The sequence below is a fragment of the Salvelinus alpinus genome, chromosome 7 (assembly GCF_045679555.1).
Source record: "Salvelinus alpinus chromosome 7, SLU_Salpinus.1, whole genome shotgun sequence".
Lineage (NCBI taxonomy): Eukaryota > Metazoa > Chordata > Actinopteri > Salmoniformes > Salmonidae > Salvelinus > Salvelinus alpinus.
Genome location: NC_092092.1, coordinates 28,782,181 through 28,805,297, shown reverse-complemented (window position 1 = coordinate 28,805,297; position 23,117 = coordinate 28,782,181). Strand labels below are relative to the sequence as shown.

Genomic DNA, 23,117 nt, shown 5'->3' with positions numbered 1-23,117 from the left:
TAGTTTGTGTACGTGCTGTGCTTGTTGAATGTCCTTCCCTATAAGCGTTCTGAAAGTCTGTCGTCAATTTACTGTAAAATAGCATTGTATCTGGTTAACTTTTTAGGGATGGGGGCAGCATTTTCACTTTGGATGAATAGCGTGCCCAGAGTGAACTGCCTCCTACTCTGTCCCAGATGCTAATATATGCATATTATTATTACTATTGGATATAAAACACTCTGAAGTTTCTAAAACTGTTTGAATGATGTCTGTGAGTATAACAGAACTCATATGGCAGGCAAAAACCTTAGAAAAAATCCAAACAGGAAGTGAGAATTCTGAGGCTGGTCGATTTTCAACTCATCGCCTATTGAAAACACAGTAGGATATGGATCTGTTTGCACTTCCTACGCCTTCCACTAGACGTCAACAGTCTGTAGAACGTTGAATGAAGCTTCTACTGTGATGTGGGGCCGGATGGGAGCTGTTTGAGTCAGTGTTCTGGCAGAGTGCCAGGTCCTGGCCACGCGCATTCCACATGATATCGACTTGCGTTCCATTACTTCTATAGACACAAAGGAATTCTCCGGTTGGAACGTTATTGAATATTTATGATAACAACATCCTAAAGATTGATTCTCTACTTAGTTTTCGACCTGTAATCTTTTAAAGTTTTCGTCCGACGTTCGCCTGGATCTGCGCGAGCGTTTGGATATGTGTACTAAACCTGCTAACAAAAGTAGCTACTTGGACATAAATAATGGACATTATCGAACAAAACAACAATTTATTGTGGAACTAGTATTCCTGGGAGTGCATTCTGATGAAGATCATCAAAGGTAAGGGAATATTTATGATGTAATTTCGTATTTCTGTTGACTCCAACATGGCGGAGAAATGTTGTTTCTCTCTGAGCACTGTCTCAGATTATTGCATGGTGTGCTTTTTCCGTAAAGTTTTTTTGAAACCTGACACAGCAGTTGCATTAAGAACAAGTGTATCTTTAATTCTATGTAAAACATGTATCTTTCATCAAAGTTTATGATGAGTATTTCTGTTATTTGATGTGGCTCTCTGCAATTTCTCCGGATATTTTGGAGGCATTTCTGAACATGGCGCCAATGTCAACTGAGATTTTTTTTATATAAATATGCACGTTATCGAACAAAACATACATGTATTGTGTAACATGATGTCCTATGAGTGTCATCTGCTGAAGATCATCAAAGGTTAGTGATTAATTTGATCTCTATTTTTGCTTTTTGTGACTCCTATCTTTGGCTGGGAAAATGGCTGTGTTTTTTGGACTTGGCGGTGATCTAACATAATCATATGTTGTGTTTCGCTGTAAAACATTTTTTAAATCGGACACGATGGGTAGATGTTTATCTTTCATTTGCTGTATTGGATGTGTGAAAGTTACATATTTCTAAAAAATTATTTTTGAATTTTCCGCGCTGCCTTTTCAGCGGAATGTTGTCAGGGGTTCCGCTAGCGGTTTTTAAAAGTAGATTTTTAAAAGTAGAATCTCGAACTGTTTGGGCACAGACCTGGATAGCATGACAGAACTCTGCAGGCTATCTCTGCAGTAGATTGCAACTCCAACCCCTTTGGCAGTTCTATCTTGGCGGAAAATGTTATAGTTGGGGCTGGAAATTTCAGAATTTTTGGTGGCCTTCCTAAGCCAGGATTCAGACACGGCTAGGACAACCAAGGCTTTTACAGTTACAGAAGTCAACAAATGATATCGCCTGGGGAATAGGGGTGGAACTGGGGGCTACAGGGCCTGGGTTCACCAGAGGAACAGAGGAGGAGTAGGATAAGGGCACGGCTAAAGGCTATAAGAACTGGTCGTCTAGTGCATTGGGGACAGAGAATAAAAGGAGCAGATTTCTGGGTGTGTTAGAATAGATTCAAGGCATAATGTACAGACAAGGGTATGGTTGGATGTGAGTACAGTGAAGAAAAACCTATGCGTTGCATAGGAGAGGTTGAGAGAGGTTTCTTCTCTGGAGTTATCAATTAACATAGGTGAGGTCTCTGCATGTGTGTGGGATGGGATGAAATAGCTATCTAAGGCAATTTGAGTGGGACTGAGGGCTCTACAGTGAAATAAAGCAATTAAAACTAGCCAAGACAGCAGTGGTCAAGGCATATTGACATTAGAGAGAGGCATAAAGCAATCACAGATGTTGATCAGGAGAGCTAAGACAATAATGGGTAAATGGCGAAGAAAGGGCAGAGCGGGTCAGTTAGATACATACAGAATCTGAGTTGGTTTTGATATTTCAACCTGCATGTCCTCATCCCGTCTTGTGTGGGTGGACAAAATCAACATGTACATGTGGACTCATGCTTGCATGTGGTCTGTTCAGCATGTTACACCTACCCAAACCGGCTGTGCGATATGGGAGAGGCAGGACTTGCACCTCCTACAGCATCACAAATATAGAACTGACTTCTTTTTATCGCTTTGCAAAGCAGACGCTCCTTGGCGCGCGCGAACAGTGTGGGTGCAATGATTGAATAACTTGTGTACATTTATTTTGCAACACTTGCCGCGAGCGGTATGGTCAGCAATGAGGCTACATTAGAATCATCAATTGATCCTTTGTAGGATGACTTTGGCTACACATTTCCAACTATAATCCTTGTAAATTTGACAAGATTTATAATGTGTAATGCAAGTAAATGTTTAATTTGCGTGAAATCATCAATGTACGTTTTTAAGCTATTTGCTATGTTGATAATAAGCATTGTATTTAGTTGTTGACACGGCTTTGAACAATTCAATGGACAAAAAAGATTCACCCCAGATGGGACTCGAACCCACAATCCCTGGCTTAGGAGGCCAGTGCCTTATCCATTAGGCCACTGGGGCTAGTTGTGAAATGGGCGGGGTTAGGCCTTTATCAAAAGAATATTCGTGATAACCACGGGAAATATAGTAACAATGACGGTAACGACTTTTTGTATCGGATGATAAATCTGTTGACAATCGAGTAATGACACACAGAAAACTATTTATCGGGGAAAACAGTTCGATCGAAGCTTTCTGTAAACAACCACATAGTGACGCTATCACCATGGTGATACGTTCACATTGATAGACTATTCCACTTAAACTCAACAGCAGGGGTATTGACCAAGTATTTACATTATTGCAAGGATCAAACCTAGACTTTGTCATATTATATAGAATCGAATTGTATGTAGTTAAAGTAAACATTCATAACATTGTAACATTATTTGATATCATCCAACTCAATTGCTGTGCTGCCATTTGTAGATTCTTCCATTATTACCCGGTTGGGGCAAAATGGATCTTGCGCAGTAACCTGCATGTGTGTAAAAAACAGGTAAAAATCACCTAGCTGGGCGAAAAAGAGAAAGGAAGCCTCTGTTTACCAATGATAAGGAATAAGGTAAATATTAGCGCTGTATAGTAGCAGATTAAGCTAGCTACTTCATCAAAACAGCAAAGATAGTGGCGTAACGTTAGCTGTTGGTAGCCTTGGCTAGCTGGCAATGCTATTAGTCCTAGCTAACGCGTTGTGTAGCTAGTTAACGCTACCTGATTATCTCTAAAGCTGCAAAGTAAAAAGTTATGAATCCAACATTAATCTTCCACAATCTCTAACGTTATTTGTCTCACTTCAGAGCTATCTATAACGCCGCTGATTAAGAAGATGCCGTTTTTTGGCAACACCTTCAGTCCAAAGAAGACCCCTCCTCGCAAGTCTGTTTCTCTCTCCAATCTGCACACGGTGAGTTGATCAAATTCCCCTATAATCCGCAAACACATTATTGTGTACTAGAGCAGGGTTTCCCACACTTGGTCCTGGGCTGGGGCCACCCCTGGGTGCACGTTTAGTTTTTTGCCATAGCTCTATACAGCTGATTCAAATAATCAAAGCTGGATGATAAATTGGTTATTTGAATCAACTGTGTGGTGTGGGGCAGGACTGAGTTTAGGTATTACACCACAGTATGTGTCATAATACCCATAACCTAGCGATCAAATACGGAAATGGTTCCAATCGTTTTTCCACCATTCAGTTTTCCCATAGGACATTTTAGAAACATTTAAAACAAGGACAAAGTGACTTAACAATATATTCGGCTGTATTTACCCCCTCAAATCTGAGAGTAAATGGACTTGAATATATTGATAAAAGTAACTTTGTCCGAGAAAGATTTACAAGGTTATCAAAACCTCATGCCAGGGTAAGCCTACATGAAACACAGCCCTTATTTTAAGTGTTTCTAAAATCCCTATGGGAAGAAATGAAAGGTGCAAAAACGATTGGATCCATTTCCCTGTTTGATCGATAGATTTTATAGGTATTATGACACCTCCACTGTGTAGCTCTGTGCATCTGTTGTTGGTTATCTGAATTTAGTCTGTGTAATCACCCCTTTGTTGGGTCTAGTTGGATCGGTCTACGAGGGAAATAGAGTTGGGTCTTGAATATGGAGCCCCTGTAATGAACATCGGGGGGCAGAGCTTGAAATTTGAAGAGGGACAATGGATTGCAGGTAACTGTTCTTCACTTAAATGCAGTAGAAAACTGCACTGTCTGCACTGCTACTGTAAGAAGTCTGATCTATCTGATCCCCACAGGTATTTCCATTTTGTTTTTCTTCATGTGTTTTGTTTCTTGCCCCCAGAGTCTGGAGGGAATGCATCAGGGAAGGAGGTGCAGAGACTAAAAAAGAGGAACTTACAGCTTGAAGAGGAGAACAACCTACTGAGGCTGAAGATTGACCTCCTGTTGGACATGGTGAGTTATCATCAGTTGCAGATTGAAAAAAACAGACACGTTGGGGGTAAACAACTGCCATTCACCAGCTGCGCCCATTCACCATAGCCCAGATCTACTTAGTTATTACTTTTTTTTACCCAATTGGTAGTAGTTACAGTCTTGTCTCATCGCTGAAACTCCCGTACGGACTCGGGAGAGGCGAAGGTCGAGAGCCATGCGTCCTCCGAAACACAACCCAACCTAGCCGCACTGCTTCTTGACACAATGCACATCCAACCCAGAAGCCAGCCGCACCAATGTGTCAGAGGAAACACCGTACACATGGCGACCTGGTCAGCATGCACTGTGCCCGGCCCGCCACAGGAGTTGCGAGTGCGCGATGAGACAAGGACATCCCTGCCGGCCAAACCCTCCCATGGGCCTCCCGGTCGCGGCCGGCTGCGACAGAGCCTGGGCTCGAACCCAGAATCTCTGGTGTCACAGCTAGCACTGTGATGCAGTGCCTTAAACCACTGCGCCCCCCCAGGAGGCCACTTAGTTATTACTTAAACAAAGTTGGCTTACAATGATGTTTTGATTATTGCTTGAACAGTCACTAAGATTATATTTGTTTGTGATCGTTGCGAAATACCTATACCTATTTGGATGCAGCATTCTATGTTAGAATGCGAACACTCATTGAAATAAGCTGTAGTAAAGCTAGCCAAAGAGCCATTTTACTGGTTGAAGTGTTTTTTAAGTACACTGAACAAAAATATATATGCAACATGTAAAGTGTTGGTCCAATGCAGGGCCTAAAATTTTGGCATTGGCGGGTAAAGATGTCTATTTCACCAGCCACGTTGGAGGGTGATCAAATCACCCTGAGCTCGTCTACTTTGTTGTCCAGGGCATGAACATTAGCGAGAAATATAATCGGAAACGGTGGATGGTATGCATGCCTCCTGAGTCGGTCTAGAAGTCCACTCCGAATACCTCTTCTCTGCCGGCGACGTCTTGGAGCAGCTAAAGGGATAAGTTAAATTGGGGGGTATGAACAAAGGATCCAATTCGGGAAAGTCGTATTTCTGGTCGGAATGCTGGTGAGTTACTGGTGAGTCCAACTGTGGTAAATTCAATTGATTGGACATGATTTGAAAAGGCACACACCTGTGTATATATAAGGTACCACAGTTGACAGTGCATGTCAGAGCAAAAACCAAGCCATGAGGTTGAAGGAATAGTCCGTAGCGCTCAGAGACAGGATTGTGTCTAGGCACAGATCTGGGGAAGGGTACCAAAACATGTCTGCCGCATTGAAGGTCCCCAAGAACACAGTAGCCTCCATTCTAAAATGGAAGAAGTTTGGAACCACCAAGACTCTTCCTAGAGCTGTCCGCCCGGCCAAACTGAGCAATCGGGGGAGAAGGGCCTTGGTCAGAGAGGTGACCAAGAACCTTCCAGAGGGACAACCATGTCTGCAGCAGTCCACCAATCAAGCCTTTATGGTAGCCTGGCCAGACGGAAGCCACTCTTCGTTAAAAGGCACATGACAGCCCACTGGCACCTAAAGGACTCTCAGAACATGAGAAACAAGTTTCTCTGGTCTGATGAAACCAAGATTGAACTCTTTTGCCTGAATGCCAAGCGTCACGTCTGGAGGAAACCTGTCACCATCCCTACAGTGAAGCATGGTGGTGGCAGCATCATGCTGTGGGGTTTTTCAGCGGCAGGGACTGGGAGACTAGTCAGGATCGAGGAAAGATGTACAGAGAGATTCTTGATGAAAACCTGCTCCAGAGTGCTCAGGACCTCCGACGGGGGTGAAGGTTCACCTTCCAATAGGACAACAACCATAAGCACACAGCCAAGACAACGCAAGAGTGGCTTCGGGACAAGTCTCTGAATGTCCTTTGAGTGGCCCAGCCAGAGCCTGGACTTGAAGCCGATCAAACATCTCTGGAGAGACCTGAAAATAGCTGTATAGCGACGCTCCCCATCCAACCTGACAGAGCTTAAGAGGATCTGCAGAGAAGAATGGGAGAAACTCCCCAAATACAGGTGTGCCAAGCTTGTAGCGTCATACCCAAGAAGACTCGGGGCTGTAATCGCTGCCAAAGGTGCTTCAACAAAGTACTGAATAAAGGGTCTGAATACTTATGCAAATGTGATTATTTCTGTTTTTATTTGTAATACATGTGCAAAAATGTATATTATCCTGTTTTAGAATACCTGTATTGTGTATAGAGTGAGGGGGAAAATATTTTAAATCATTTTTAGAATGTTGTAATGTAATAAAATGTGGGAAAAGTCAAGGGGTCTGAATACTTTTTGAATGCACTGTACATGGTAAGCTGTAAGTGGCACTTCACTTTTTAGTATGGAAAACTTTTCTACAATATTCACAACATATTGACTAAATTACAATCTTTATGGAATAAAAATCTAATTTCATAAATTATATGTGGAAATATGTATTTGAGTGAAGGTTAGCAAGCTAACAGCAGATGAAACAGAAAATTAATTCTCTCCTCGCTCTCCCCGGTTTTAGCTTCACGTCTAGCTGGCTAGGTTTAGGATATTTACTAGACCATACCAGTGTCAAACTTAGTGTACTGCAATATGTCGATAACACAGCTAACAAAATCTAGCTCACTTATTTTGCTAGCGGAAAACAAATGGCCACAAATTCATTCAGAAAAGGAGGAAGAGGATAGCTAGCTATAAAGAGGATAGCTAGCTATAGCAAATTAATGTTAGCAGCTGCCTCTTCAACAAGAAGTAACTGTGACAACATTAATCCTAAAATAAATTTAAAAAATATATATATATATACTTTCCCAATGAGCAAAATCCACAATCCACCCCTCCAGAGAAGGCATGGCTCTGGGGCATCTCCAAAATGACATTTCGGATGAACCCACAATCGGCAGGCTATAGAAAACTCCCCTAGAGCCACAAAATGGCCAAATTATTGAAACGTGCAGCCCCCACAATCACCAACACTACTCTTTCCCATTGCCTTGTACTATCTATAGTATGACAGAATCAGCCGTTAGCGACCAACAGCTGGCAGACATGTCTACATTTGGTTAGTTTTTATCTTGGCTAAGATGGCACCGACAGAGGGCGCCTCGCCTCGAGCTCCGATAAAACATTGCAGGAGCTCGAAGCCTAAGATTTTCACTGTACCCTGCAATCACATTTACATTTTAGTCATTTAGCAGACACTCTTGTCCAGAGCGACTTATAGGAGCAATGATGGTTAAGTGCCTTGTTCAAAGGCACGTCGACAGATTGTTCACCTAGTCGGCTCTGGAATTCAAACCAATGACCTTTCGGTTACTGGCACAACGTTCTTAACCGCTAGGCTACCTGCAACCCTGTACATGTGACTATTAAACAATCTGAATCATTGTTATTTAGATGTGAGCTAAATGCAATATAGCAAGCAAACATTAGCATAGAGGTAGCAAGCTAACTCTTTCACTTACCAGGTTGACTTACATGCTCACTGAAGCCCATGATAATGTTTGGGCGCTGCTGGTGGTGCTGGCTGTTTGAGATGCTTTAGAAGCCACATTGATGGTAGGGACAGCATCCACTTTGAGAAGCAACTTCTTGCTTCAGCACTCCTTCCATTGTTGATAGCGGTGGAAGTTTTCAGGGATGAAATGTGCCCTGCAGAGGGACAAGTAGACGCCCAATTCGCCCGCCACATTATAATATTATAACAATTGATTTAAGAGTTTAATTTGGTCATGTTTTCTTGGGGTGCTCTAAGTTAAAATTATATGCGTTTTTGGCAGTGAGAAATAAGTGCCACACTCCCTTTTAAAATCCTTAAGACTCTATTGATGCACCCGTGTGTCAGTCTAATGAACATAATACAAAAATCCCCATCAAAATCTGTCAGTTTGCATTGGCTGAGTCTCAATCCACCGCATCCGCCAATGTCACCCTTCAAATCAAATCAAGTTTATTTTATATAGCCCTTCGTACATCAGCTAATATCTCGAAGTGCTGTACAGAAACCCAGACTAAAACCTCAAACAGCAAGCAATGCAGGTGTAGAAGCACGGTGGCTAGGAAAAACTCCCTAGAAAGGCCAAAACCTAGGAAGAAACCTAGAGAGGAACCAGGCTATGAGGGGTGGCCAGTCCTCTTCTGGCTGTGCCGGGTGGAGATTATAACAGAACTATGCCAAGATGTTCAAAATGTTCATAAGTGACAAGCATGGTCAAATAATAATCATGAATAATTTTCAGTTGGCTTTTCATAGCCAATCATTAAGAGTTGAAAATAGCAGGTCTGGGACAGGTGGCGGTTCCATAACCGCAGGCAGAACAGTTGAAACTGGAATAGCAGCAAGGCCAGGTGGACTGGGGACAGCAAGGAGTCATCATGCCCGGTTTGCCGTGACGTATGGTCCTAGGGCTCAGGTTCTCCGAGAGAGAGAAAGAAAGAGAGAACGAGAGAATTAGAGAGAGCATACTTAAATTCACACAGGACACTGGATAAGATAGGAGAAGTACTCCAGGTATAACCAACTGACCCTAGCCCCCCGACACATAAACTACCGCAGCATAAATACTGGAGGCTGAGACAGGAGGGGTCAGGAGACACTGTGGCCCCATCAGAAGAAACCCCCGGACAGGGCCAAACAGGAAGGATATAACCCCACCCACTTTGCCAAAGCGCAGCCCCCACACCACTAGAGGGATGTCTTCAACCACCAACTTACAATCCTGAGACAAGGCCGAGTATAGCCCACAAAGATCTCCACCACAGCACAAACCAAGGGGGGGCGCCAACCCAGACAGGAAGATCACGTCAGTAACTCAACCCACTCAAGTGACGCACCCCTCCCAGGGACGGCATGAAAGAGCACCAGTAAGCCAGTGACTCAGCCCCTGTAATAGGGTTAGAGGCAGAGAATCCCAGTGGAGAGAGGGGAACCGGCCAGGCAGAGACAGCAAGGGCGGTTCGTTGCTCCAGAGCCTTTCCGTTCACCTTCACACTCCTGGGCCAGACTACACTCAATCATATGACCTACTGAAGAGATAAGTCTTCAGTAAAGACTTAAAGGTTGAGACCGAGTCTGCGTCTCTCACATGGGTAGGCAGACCGTTCCATAAAAATGGAGATCTATAGGAGAAAGCCCTGCCTCCCGCTGTTTGCTTCGAAATTCTAGGGACAATTAGGAGGCCTGCGTCTTGTGACCGTAGCGTACGTATAGGTATGTACGGCAGGACCAACTCGGAAAGATAGGTAGGAGCAAGCCCATGTAACGCTTTATAGGTTAACAGTAAAACCTTGAAATCAGCCCTTGCCTTAACAGGAAGCCAGTGTAGGGAAGCTAGCACTGGAGTAATATGATCAAATTTCTTGGTTCTAGTCAGGATTCTAGCAGCCGTATTTATCACTAACTGAAGTTTATTTAGTGCTTTATCCGGGTAGCCGGAAAGTAGAGCATTGCAGTAGTCTAACCTAGAAGTAACAAATGCATGGATAAATTTTTCTGCATCATTTTTGGACAGAAAATTTCTGATTTTTGCAATGTTACGTAGATGAAAAAAAGCTGTCCTTGAAACAGTCTCGATATGTTCGTCAAAAGAGAGATCAGGGTCAAGAGTAACGCCGAGGTCCTTCACAGTTTTATTTGAGACGACTTTACAACCATCAAGATTAATTGTCAGATTTAACAGAAGATCTCTTTGTTTCTTGGGACCTAGAACAAGCATCTCTGTTTTGTCCGAGTTTAAAAGTATCAAGTTTGCAGCCATCCACTTCCTTATGTCTGAAACACAGGCTTCTAGCGAGGGCAATTTTGGGGCTTCACCATGTTTCATTGAAATGTACAGCTGTGTGTCATCCGCATAGCAGTGAAAGTTAACATTATGTTTTCGAATAACATCCCCAAGAGGTAAAATATATAGTGAAAACAATAGTGGTCCTAAAACGGAACCTTGTGGAACACCGAAATGTACAGTTGATTTGTCAGAGGACAAACCATTCACAGAGACAAACTGATATCTTTCCGACAGGTAAGATCTAAACCAGGCCAGAACTAGTCCGTGTAGACCAATTTGGGTTTCCAGTCTCTCCAAAAGAATGTGGTGATCGATGGTGTCAAAGGCAGCACTAAGGTCTAGTAGCACGAGGACAGATGCAGAGCCTCGGTCTGACGCCATTAAAAGGTCATTTACCACCTTCACAAGTGCAGTCTCAGTGCTATGATGGGGTCTAAAACCAGACTGAAGCATTTCGTATACATTGTTTGTCTTCAGGAAGGCAGTGAGTTGCTGCGCAACAGCTTTTTCTAAAATTTTTGAGAGGAATGGAAGATTCGATATAGGCCGATAGTTTTTTATTTTTTCCGGGTCAAGGTTTGGCTTTTTCAAGAGAGGCTTTATTACTGCCACTTTTAGTGAGTTTGGTACACATCTAGGGTATTGCGCAAGGTTAAATTGAGTTCCTCAGTTAGGTGGTTAACTGATTTTTGTCCTCTGACGTCCTTGGGTAGACAGAAGGAGTCTGGAAGGGCGTCAAGGAATTTTTGTGTTGTCTGAGAATTTATAGCACGACTTTTGATGCTCCTTGGTTGGGGTCTGAGCAGATTATTTGTTGCGATTGCAAACGTAATAAAATGGTGGTCCGACAGTCCAGGATTATGAGGAAAAACATTAAGATCTACAACATTTATTCCATGGGACAAAACTAGGTCCAGAGTATGACTGTGGCAGTGAGTAGGTCCAGAGACATGTTGGACAAAACCCACTGAGTCGATGATGGCTCCGAAAGACTTTTGGAGTGGGTCTGTGGACTTCTCCATATGAATATTAAAATCACCAAAAATTAAAATATGATCTGCTATGACTACAAGGTCTGATAGGAATTCAGGGAACTCAGAGAGGAACGCTGTATATGGCCCAGGAGGCCTATAAACAGTAGCTATAAAAAGTGATTGAGTAGGCTGCATAGATTTCATGACTAGAAGCTCAAAAGACGAAAACGTCATTTTTTTTTTTGTAAATTGAAATTTGCTATCGTAAATGTTAGCAACACCTCCGCCTTTGCGGGATGCACGGGGGATACCCTTCAGCATCTGCAGTGAAAAGTGGCAGAGCTACAGCGGTGTTTGTCTTTTTTGCCATTTATGAATGTGTTATTCAATGTGTTTCTTTGGGCTATAGTAGTAAAGGCCAAATTCAATATTTTATCAAATTATAAAAAATAAAAAAATTACCTTAAAGGGGTCCTAAAATTCTAAATCCAATAGCTAAAGGATCCATGGTATGACCATCTTAAAACAACTCCATATGTTAACTTAGTTAAAAATATAAACAACGGCTTAGAATATTGGAGGTTAAGTAACTGATTTCGTTTCCCTTAAGTTGTCAGAAACCACTGCAGAGTCTCACCTGATGGAGAAGGAACTGGAGGAGGTGAAAAATCACAGTCGAAGGAAGAAGTGATGAATAGAAAACTGAAGACGGGTTCCCAGTGACACTTGAAAAGGAATGAATTAAGAGGAATGAGGAAGGGGATAGATAAGGGATGGTGATGGATGGCTGTGTTAGTGACCAACTGTACTGTAAAATTAGACTTATCGTTATATGGATTTTAAATCATTGAAGGTATGAGAGTTTTTAAATGTGCCCTATCCTTTTATAAAAATGAATTTCTTTGATTCATTAACTTTTGTAAGCATTATCGTATCAGTGCTGAACTATTTTAGAATACTATGATTTATATTCAACGTCCTGTGTGTGTATGGTTTTGGCAGCTGTGTATATTGGAATATTTGTTTTCATATCCTTTCTACTTTAATAAAAGGTTTTAACTACATTTCATAAAGTCATGTTTTGTTTGCATACATGTCTGTATTAGTATGCAAGTGCCCATACTAATGCGAGCTTAGACCAACGTCTGATGGAAACTGGCAAGAGTGGGGGGGGGGGGGGGTGGTCAACAGGTCTCCATCTTCAGAACTGTATCACTGGATATTTCTACCATCTCTTGGATCCCTGTGGTTTTCTGTCACAGGTCAGGTGAGATTGTTATTACTATGTAACTACTAGAATATTGTTACACCAGATGCTGAATGTAAGGATTGTCATTAGAGGTAGGCTATTTAATTCTGTAGCTGAAAAACAAGCTGGGTTCAGTGATATCAGCAGATTTCTCCATCAGTTTACTTCATTATACATACTGCATATACTGCAGACTATTTTTCAGCTAAAATTCTTTACTGTAACATTCCTGTAATGTTTTTGCCATGTGTTTAACAATGTCAAATCAAATGTTATTTGTCACATGCGCTGAATACAACAGTGAAATGCTTACTTACAAGCCCTTAACCAAAAATGCAGTTAAGAAAAATACCCCCCAAAATAAAACAAATAATTAAAGCGCAGCAGTAAAATAACAATAGCGAGGCTATATACAGGGGGTACCGATACAAAGTCAATGTGCGGGGGCACCGGTTAGTCGAGGTAATTGAGGTAATATGTACATGTAGGTAGAGTTATTAAAGTGACTATGCGTAGATAATGAACAGAGAGCAGTAGCGTAAAAGAGGGTACGGGGGGGGCAATGTAAATAGTCTGGGTAGCCATTTGATTAGATGTTCAGGAGGCTTATGGCTTGGGGGTAGAAGCTGTTTAGGTTCAAGAGGCTTCTAGACTTGGCGCTCCGGTACCGCTTGCCGTGCGGTAGCAGAGAGAACAGTCTATGACTAGGGTGGGTGGAGTCTTTGACAATTTCTAGGGCCTTCCTCTGACACCGCCTGGTATAGAGGTCCTGGATGGCAGGAAGCTTGGCCCCAGTGATGTACTGGGCCGTACGCACTACCCTCTAGTCGGAGGCCGAGCAGTTGCCATACCAGTCAGGGATGCAAGCATTCAGGATGCTCTCGATGGTGCAGCTATAGAACCTAGATCTGAGGACCCATGCAAGAGAAAAGGTTTTTATACTTTTTCTTAAAGAAGGATAACTGTAGATTCCATTAATTCAAAATGTACTTTTATTGGTGGGGATGCTTGAGAAGATTGTGGTGAAATGGGTCAGTGAATGTGTCAAGATCAGACACCAGCAACTAAGCAGATATTTAATTCAAGACCTAAACAAACAAGCCCACCCATCAAGTAAATAGAGTTACGTCATACTTCTGTGTGGCAAGAGACAATTCTATAGTAACAGGCTTCTCGCACTGTGATTAACAGCAATCTCAAACACCATATCAGACAAATTGAATCTGATTAGCTTTCTCAAACAGGCCAAGTCACTGTAAACAAATGCAGTAAATAGAATCATAATCCAAAGGCTTAGTCAGTTGTTCATTGAGTAAGTATTGCACCAGTGTGTGGGGGAAAACAAAGTGACATTTTGACAGTTTGGTTATGAATTGACCAATTATTACTCAGTGTGAGCCACAATACCTCCTTCCACAATATACATTCCACATTTGAGACATGGATTGTGTAACATACCCCACTCCTGCCTCCTAGAGAGGAACATCCTCTTGACAGACAATGGGAGTCAGTACAACCAAGAGGATGGAGGCTGGATCCCCTGATGATGGTTGGGGGCAGGATGGTGCTGCTCAGCTGTTTCGTTGTTACTGGGTTCTCCTACACCTTCCCCAAAGCCATCAGTGTCTACTTCAAAGAGCTGATGAGGGATTTTTTTCTTGTGTCACAGCGACACAGCCTGGATATCCTCCATCATACTGGCCATGCTCTATGGCTCAGGTCAGAAGACGATCAAGAGATGTTTTAGAGGCTTCTGAGCTTGAATCCTATACGAAAAACAAAGCTGTCAGATGTCAACAAAAAGGACTGCATTTTGAATGGGAGAATCAAAATAGAAAATGTGACCATCTTGGACATGTATTTTGTCTGGAGATGCAAGTTCTCTCTCTCGTAGTTCCGCATCATTTCAATAACAAATACACATGTCTTGTCTGTGAACTGTACTGAACAAAAATATAAACGCAACATTTGCTATTGAAAAAATGACCGCCACAAAAGTTATGGCGGTGCTTAGGTAAAGCAACGCACCTATAGACCTGTGTTATCATTGGCTATTTTTACTTTCCGTACACTGTGCATGTATTTTCCTGATATGAATGGTCTGTTGACAAGTCTGTCAAAATCCCTGTGTAGCGATTGGCTGAATATTGCGTCATTGCACTTTTAACGCCTTCCACTCTTGTTGCTCTCAGGAAGCGGGTAAAAGATAGTCCTCTTGTTTAGCTGGACGAGGACTGTGTCGCGAAGGCCTTTTCTTTAGAAAATAAACTCTATGTTTAACTGGAAACAGTGAACTTATTTATTTGCGGTCTTAGTCGTTCAAGTTCCTATACCAAATATGCCAAGAGGCGGTGAGTATCCAGCGCCGTTATTTTCGCTAACGTTCCAAATGTAACGTTAACTGTTAGCTAGCCAGCCAACGTAACATTACCTCAAGAAATATAGCTTGCTAGCTAGCTACTTGGTGGATCTGGTCAAATGTATGTTCTACTTGAGTATCAACGTTTCGTGAGAACTGACGTAACGTTACCTAACTAGCAAGCTAACTAGTTACCTAATTAGCTAGCTAGTTAGCTAGCTAGGCTACTGTCACTACAGTAGTAAGTTAGATAGCTAAACTTGGTCTAGCGAACACCATTTGTACCCAGTTGATTTCACCCAGTTAATTTCACCCCCCGTAGTAACCATATGTGGCTAATGAGTTAACATTATGACACAATATAGTAAGGCAGCGAAGAAGCTCAATCACTTTCTGACATCTGTAACCATGCCGCAGAGTGAACGTCGTGTCTGACTCATCTCTGGTTTTCTGATCTCCTACAACATGCCTCGCTCTCATTTGTCGTTTGTTTGTTTTTTTAGGTAAAAAAGGTCACAAGGGCCGGGGAAAGCAGTTCAGCAACCCTGAAGAGATTGATAGACAGATGAAAGCACAGAGAGAGCTGGTGAGTAAAGGACCCATGGCTCTGAGGGGATATCTAGTTTTTGCCCCTTGTGGTTAACATAGTTCTAAACAGATCCCTGTATTATAGACCACATACAGGGTTCCAGCTTTGCAAGTGCAATGTGTGGCAGAGATATTTTCAACCTGCATTTACTTGCTGATATTCCATTAATTCTTGATTTGGAACCCACTAGTGACTTAAACTCCCGTTTCAAATTGCAGGTGTAACTCTGATAATGAATAAATATTCCGTCATATTTTAAATCCAGTTATTGTACTGAGTGAGAAATGCCTTTCGAATATGTGTAGGTCTTTTTTTGGGTGAAGCTGTGTAAAGTGCTGTCATGTTCTTCCACATGTGGCTGCATCACTTAGTTAGTTACTTAGTTACTAGTTCCAGCAATGATGTTGGGAAGGTAGCGATGTCCTTCAACTAAATTACGAGGGAGCTCTTTACTCTGTGCAAAAAGTGGATTTAATATTTTTCTCTATTCTGTTTTTTGGCGTTCCACCTGCCCTTGATTGGAGGTATTGTCAAGGATGGTTAAAAATGTGTTTACCTTGCAGTCTATAGCCTGGCTGCTCGACCTCCTGCACCAGTTAATTTAGCTAGTAACATTTATCTATATATTCAGAGGTGTGTGTGAAATACATTTCAAACACAGACATGACGTCTTGAACATGATCTAACTGGTGAATGTGTGATAGGAGGCGAACGGTGGAGTAGAGAAGGAGGAGGAGAAGTCATCAGGATCTGACGATAGCAGCAGTGAAGAGGAGGACGTTGTGAGTGCGGGATCTCCTTTTAATGTCTAGTCTGTCCGCTAAGGAATTAGAAGTGTTGTGGTTTTACTGGAATGCTCGTCAAGATGCTCCTACTCACTTACCTCAGTCAGAGCTGCAATGTTGGCTCTCTGTTCAATGTCTTAACGTTCTGTTATTGCAGAATAAGAAGAAGAGTGGAGTGGAAGGATTGATTGAGATTGAGAATCCCAACCGCATATCCCAGAAAAGTAAGAAGGTAACCGAGCTAGATGTCAACGCACCCAAAGAGCTGTCACGCCGAGAGAGGTGAGGATCTCACTTTTCCTTCAAGTCTCAGGCCTAATGCCAATGCCTAACATGAAAAGATTGAAGTCAGTGGATTTAGGAAGAGCCCATTTTGACTTGTTAGTGAAAGTCTTGGGAGTAGGTGTAGGCAAGGATATGTTATCATTCTAACGTCTTGAAAGTCAAACAGGGTCCTGCTATCTTGCTTTCTGTCTCAGGGAGGAGATCGAGAAGCAGAAAGCTAAGGAACGCTACATGAAGCTTCACCTAGAGGGGAAGACAGACCAGGCACGGGCCGACCTCGCCAGGCTGGCCATCATCAAGAAGCAGAGAGAGGACGCGCAAAAGAAGAGGGACGGCCTCAAAAAAGGTGAGGGATAAGGAATCTCTCATATACTGTGCTTGTCCTTTGTGCTATACTGTCCGACAGGAACACAGGGCTTAAATGGTTAGTCAGAAAGTCATACGGGCACTGTTTATTCAGACTGTGGTTGTTCCTTTTGAATTCAGTGCCTGACTGTCTTTATCTGATGATTTCCTAGAAAAAGAAGCTGAAGACTCCAAGTCCAAGCGTTAGGCCTGTCTCCCGAGGACTTGGCCTGGAAAATGTTCTGGGGAGGATGGAGAGACAAGAAGACTGTAGGAGGGGAGGGGACCGATATGAGGGTTGTCAGCTCAGGGGTAACGTGTGCTTGGGCTCCTGCACTTCATCTCCGATGAGGGAAGGGTGTGAGCCGGGCGTTTTGGAGGAGACGGCAAAGGGTCACTTCAGGTTTGCCTGTTTAGTTCCTCCGTATTCTGTGAGGTCACAGCGGCAGGCGTTCTAGTGTCTTCACTCCTCCCCTGTGTTCTAATTCTAAAGCTGCTGGAGATCATTCTTTGATTATATTTTTTGCATTTTAACACTGTTTACTTATGAATGGGAAGTGTTGGGGAGGATGAGTAGGGGTTTGTATACTTTCATCTGACCTGTTATTAAGGTGAATCAGGAGGTGGTGGTTGGGATGGAGGAACACGTTATACAGGAGATCTATATGTATTCTTTATTATGTTCTGTTCCATCTCTACCATTTGTCTTCATTCACAACCTGACTGTTCAAAGTCCTTTGCCTCCAAAGGAAAGAAGAGGTCCCATAGGCAGAAATGTCTCAGACAAAACATGTATAAAGGAATTAGTCAGCCTTTATGCCACTTCTATTTAGGTGTTGGAGTTTTTACCCTTTATTCTGTCGGTGTTTCTGCCCAGACATGTTCAGCGCGTTTGAGACGCCACCTGGCTCTAATTTCTGATTGAACCACCTTGCAGCGTAATGTCTTGTAGTCAAAAAGGAGATCTGTTGGAATAAAAATTCATTGTTAATATTTCACAATTATGTTGAAAAAGCATTGCTGGGGCCTCATACAGTCTCTTTTTCAGTGCTATGGGTTTCTCTTCTGTAATTTTTTTGTTTTGGCAGTTTACACAGGACAATGTCAATGGTCGCGTTCCCCTGCTCAGAAGTTGGATGCATCGACCAATGGTTGCGTGCGTCCTCATCGACTGTGTGGTCAGGCACCAGATTGCTATAACATAATGTGGTTAGCTGATTGGTAAAATACCTTTCTGGGCGTTGTAAGATTTGGCATGCATAAGCAACGGCTAGGCAGAGGAATGCGCCCACTCTATTAGTCATGAGGATGCTATGCTATAGTGTGATGGTTGGAACCTGAGATGCCTTTTAACAGGAAAGCAATATTCTATGACTGGAGGTGGCTGAAACTAATTTCTCTCTTGAAAACATACAGTATATACAAAGTGTTTTAATGTTTATAAAAATGACTCTCCAGGATTGGTCAGAATTGTTTGATTTGTCTGTATTTGAGTTCATTTGTTGTATAGAAATAAATTAATAGATACATTAATAACCATTGTTTTGGGTATCATTTATTTTTTATTGAATGGACTCGTAATACATTCTTAGCCTACGCCGCACCATGCACATCACACAGTGCATTTTTAAAGTATTCAGACGTTTACACATTTTGTTTTGCTCCAGCCTTATTCTAAAATGTATTAAATGAAAAACATTTTCCTCATCAATCTACACACAATACCCAATAATGATAAAGCAAAAATTGGTTTTTGGAAATGTTTGCAAATGTATTTATTTTTTAAAACAAGTTAAGTATTCAGACCTCTGCTGACACTCGACATTGAGGTCAGGTGCATCCTGTTTCCATTGATCATTGTTTCTACAACTTGATTGGAGTGCAACTGTCGTAAGTTCAATTGATTGGTCATGATTTGGAAATGCACACAGCTGTCTATGTAAGGTTCCACAGTTGACCATGCATGTTAGAGCAAAAAGCAAGCCATGTGATCGAAGGAATTGTCCGTAGAGCTCAGACAGGATTGTGTCGGCACAGATCTGAAGGGTACCAAAACACTTCTGCAGTATTGAAGGTCCCCAAGAACACAGTGGCCTCCATCATTCTTAAATGGAAGAAGTTTGGAACCACCAAGACTCTTCCTAGAGTCGGCCAAACTGCGCAATCGGGGGAGAAGGGCCTTGGTCAGGGAGGTGACCAAGAACCCGATGGCCACTCTGACAGAGCTCCAGAGTTCCTCTATGGAGATAGGAGAAGCACTCTACCAATCAGGCATTTAGGGCAGAGTGGGCAGACAGAAGCCACTCCTCAGTAAAAGGCACATAACAGCCCGCTTGGAGTTTGCCAATAGGCACCTTTAAGGAATCTCAGACCATCACAAGCAAGATTATCTGGTCTGATGAAACCAAGTTTGAACTCTTTGGCCTAAATGCCAAGTGTCACGTCTGGAAGAAACCTGGCACCATCCCTACAGTGAAGCATGGTGGTGGTAGCATCATGCTGTGGGGATGTTTTTCAGCAGGAGGGACTGAATGGAGCTCAGAGATATCCTTAATAAAAACCTACTCCAGAGCACTCAGGACCTCAGACTGGGGTGAAGGTTCACCTTCCAACAGGACAACAACCCTAAGCACACAGCCAAGACAATGCAGGAGTGGCTTCGGGACAAGTCTTTGAATGTCCTTGAGTGGCCCAGCAAGAGCCCAGACTTCAACCTGATCGAACATCTCTGGAGAAAGCTGAAAATTTGCTGTGCAGCAATGCTCCACAGCTATTCTGACAGCATGAGAGAAACTCCCCAAATACAGGTGTGCTAAGCTTGTAGCGTTATACCCAAGAAGGCTCGAGGCTGTAATCGCTGCCAAAGGTGCTTGAACAAAGTACTGAGTAAATGGTCTGAATACTTACGTAAATGTGAAATATCATTTTATTTTTTTTATATCCCCAATTTCGTGATATCCAATTGGTAGTTAGTCTTGTCCCATTGCAGTAACTCCTGTACGGACTAGGGAAAGGAAACACTGTACAACTGGTGACCGTGTCAGCGTGCATGCGCCCGGCATAGGTGTCGCTAGGCCGCCTCATGGGTCTCACAGCCGGCTGCGACACAGCCTGGGATGGAACCCGGATTTGTAGTGATGCCTCAAGCGCTGCGATGCAGTACCTTAGACCGCTGCGCCACTCAGGAGGTCCGTTTTTTAAAATTTTATATATACTTTTGCGAACATTAAAAACCTGTTTTTGCATTGCCATTAAGGGGTATTGTGTGTAGATTGAAGAGGGGGGGGGAAACGATTTAATCCATTTTAGAATAAGGCTCTGATGTAACAATGTGGAAAAAGTGAAGGGGTCTGAATACTTTCTGAATGCACTGTATGACATTGCAGAAGTTGTAGGCCGAATTATACTGACTTTTTTTTATGCCTCATATTGAACATTTTGTTCTTGCACACCCCAAGCTTTTCAGAGCTGGACAAAAGATCTGCTTTGGCTTCAATAGCTGATGCGAATGCACTGACAGACGGTGTGAAATACGTTGAGTCCACTGCTTGGCTTCTAGGGTGTCGTTGAACAGAGTGATAACGCACAAGATTATGATACTGTAGTGGATTTGGGGGACAGCACTTATGGTGGCTATAATACATATAGGTGAAACTTTTTTTTTTTTGAGATGGTAGCTGAAGACTATACATTTTGGATATTGCTAATTTTCCACACCGTTCACCAATCTACCCATCACCCCACACCTAGTGACTATCTCTTTGCAATTTCACTGTGACCACCAGGCTGCAGTATTTGATAAGGCCGTAACAGCCAATCTGCCCATGGGCCTATATGCAACTGTACTGATGTTGTAGATAAACTGGACATTTTCAGAAAAGCATGACATCTGTATTTAACCAGTGGTGTCAACTATAGTATAAGCCTATCAGAAAGCAAAGCTAGGATAGATTGCTATTGTGTCACCACTCACATACCATAATTATTAGACTCATTATGAGAAGTGATGCCTAGACTTCAATAGATTGTGTTTCCCCTTTTCTCTCTCTCTCACATCCTGCTCCTATGAGTGCTGTCGACAGACCGCTTCCATTTACAGAAGCAGAGACAGAACAGAAGCCATGAATGTCAGATCGTCCAGTATTATTAGCCCATAATATCACCATAGACGTTGTATTTAGATTCTCATGTAAAGTAAAAGTATCGTGCATATCCTCAAGTCATCGGGGGACTGATGTTGACACAGACAGGCCTGTATTCAGTGATGTGTTTTGAAAAGAAATTGATAGGTGTGTCTTGGTAAATCCTTGTTAGTAGCTACTACAAGATTTACCAAGGGCCCTTGCACAATCTACTATGCATGGTGCATCCTCAACCAGCACATCCAAAATTAAAGATGCAGAATACTACATCTAGGCAGACATACAGTATACAGCAGGGATCATCAACTAGATTCAGCCATAGGCAGATTTTTTCTTGACCAAGGCCCTTCTCCTCTGATTGCTCAGTTTGGGGGGCGGGAACATAATTACAAATAATTTCTAGATTGCAAATTAACCACAAGAAGCCAAAACAGATATAATATTTGACTAAAACATAATAATTTCAAATCTTGCTTACATTTGTATACAATCACATGTCTCTCTATTTTGTTTTGGAAAACTTGGGAACAGATTTACAAAATTAATATAACTTGAAGCTGATTTCCTGGAGTTTTTACAGTCTATTATGTCCAACAATTAAAATTATTTTATTTATGCTCATAGAACATGAGGTTCCACATAAAACCACCCGTGGGTCACCAGTTGGGGAAACCTGGTATACAGTATACTTTGAGTGTACAAAACATTAGAAACAACCTCCTAATATTGAGTTGCACCCACTTTTGCTCTCAGAACAGCCTCAATTCATCGGGGCGTGGACTCTAAAAGGGGTTAAAAGCGTTCCACAGGGATACTGGCCCATGTTGACTCCAATGCTTCCTACAGTTGTGTCAAGTTGGCTGGATGTCCTTTGGGTGGTAGACCATTCTTGATACACACGGGAAACTGTTGAACAGGAAAAACACAGCAGCGTTGCAGTTCTTGACACAAACCGGTCTGCCTGGCACCTACTACCATACCCCGTTCAAAGGCACTTAAATATTTTGTCTTGCCCATTCACCCTCTGAATGGGACACATACACAATCCATGTCTCAATTGTCTCAAGGCTTAAAAATCGTTCTCTAACCTGTCTCTTCCCCTTCATCTCTACACTGATTGAAGTGGATTTAACAGGTTACATCAATAAGAGATCATAGCTTTCACCTGGATTCACCTGGTCAGTCTATGTCATGGAAAGAGCAGGTGTTGCTAATGTTTTGTATAATCAGTGTATATGACTCAGACCATTAGTTTATATCATCAATCATACATATGGAAGTTTACATCCTATAACTGTATAGTACAGTAATATATTCCATCAAACTGATCATCCTCAATTAAAGGTGCAGATTACGACATCTAGGCAGGTATACAATGCATTTGGAAAGTATTCAGACCCCTTGACTTTTCTACATTTTATGACGTTACAGCCTTATCCTAAAATGTATTAAATAAATGTTTTTCCTCATCAATCTACACACAATACGACATAATGACAAAGGGACAATAGGTTTTTAGACATTTTTGCAAATGCATAAAAAAATACTGAGAAATACTTTATTGACATAAGTATTCAGACCCTTTGATATGCGACTCGAAATTGAGCTCAGAACACTTTCCGAATGCACTGTAAGGCTATCTATGCCTCAGATACTGTATATACAGTGCATTCGGAAAGTATTCAGACCCCTTGACTTTTTCCACATTTTGTTACGTTACAGCCTTATTCTAAAATGGATTAAATAGTTTTTCCCCCCTTATCAATCTACACACAATACCCCATAATGACAAAACAAAAACAGTTTTTACAATTTTTTTTGCAAATTAAAAACTGAAATTTTACATTTA

The 23,117-nt window shown here is 42.2% G+C and overlaps 2 protein-coding genes and 1 non-coding gene across 5 annotated transcripts; 2 read left to right on the top strand and 1 right to left on the bottom strand.

Moving 5' to 3' along the window:
• Positions 1-2,790: 2,790 nt before the first annotated feature.
• Positions 2,791-2,863, bottom strand: trnar-ccu (transfer RNA arginine (anticodon CCU)). The gene has a single exon. It is a non-coding gene; the product is annotated as a tRNA-Arg (tRNA).
• A 224-nt stretch (positions 2,864-3,087) lies between these two features.
• Positions 3,088-12,578, top strand: cby1 (chibby 1, beta catenin antagonist). Of its 2 annotated transcripts, none has more exons than XM_071408687.1 (5): positions 3,088-3,407; positions 3,643-3,749; positions 4,416-4,521; positions 4,654-4,766; positions 12,125-12,578. In XM_071408687.1, the coding sequence occupies exons 2-5, from the start codon at positions 3,672-3,674 to the stop codon at positions 12,203-12,205; spliced, it is 378 nt and encodes a 125-aa protein (XP_071264788.1). In that variant the 5' UTR covers positions 3,088-3,407; positions 3,643-3,671; the 3' UTR covers positions 12,206-12,578. The 2 variants fall into 2 exon arrangements, with proteins under 2 accessions (XP_071264788.1, XP_071264789.1); XM_071408688.1 differs by having other exon boundaries at positions 3,295-3,341.
• Positions 12,579-14,933: 2,355 nt separating this feature from the next.
• Positions 14,934-18,662, top strand: LOC139580149 (28 kDa heat- and acid-stable phosphoprotein-like). 2 transcript variants are annotated; one of them, XM_071408686.1, is made up of 6 exons: positions 14,934-15,114; positions 15,626-15,708; positions 16,416-16,493; positions 16,654-16,778; positions 16,976-17,127; positions 17,306-18,662. In XM_071408686.1, exons 1-6 carry the CDS (start codon positions 15,102-15,104, stop codon positions 17,332-17,334), a joined length of 480 nt encoding a protein of 159 aa, XP_071264787.1. In that variant the 5' UTR covers positions 14,934-15,101; the 3' UTR covers positions 17,335-18,662. The 2 variants fall into 2 exon arrangements, with proteins under 2 accessions (XP_071264787.1, XP_071264785.1); XM_071408684.1 differs by having other exon boundaries at positions 17,300-18,662.
• The last annotated feature ends 4,455 nt before the right edge of the window (positions 18,663-23,117 follow it).

Excerpts from the sequence above, each read along its gene's own strand:
- cby1 (XM_071408687.1), top strand. The coding sequence starts at position 3,672 with ATGCCGTTTTTTGGCAACACCTTCAGTCCAAAGAAGACCCCTCCTCGC. Across the intron at positions 3,750-4,415 it reads CTCTCTCCAATCTGCACACG|TTGGATCGGTCTACGAGGGA; the intron begins GTGAGTTGATCA and ends TGTTGGGTCTAG. Across the intron at positions 4,767-12,124 it reads TTGACCTCCTGTTGGACATG|TTGTCAGAAACCACTGCAGA; the intron begins GTGAGTTATCAT and ends GTTTCCCTTAAG.
- LOC139580149 (XM_071408684.1), top strand. Across the intron at positions 16,494-16,653 it reads GCAGTGAAGAGGAGGACGTT|AATAAGAAGAAGAGTGGAGT; the intron begins GTGAGTGCGGGA and ends CTGTTATTGCAG. Across the intron at positions 16,779-16,975 it reads GAGCTGTCACGCCGAGAGAG|GGAGGAGATCGAGAAGCAGA; the intron begins GTGAGGATCTCA and ends TTTCTGTCTCAG.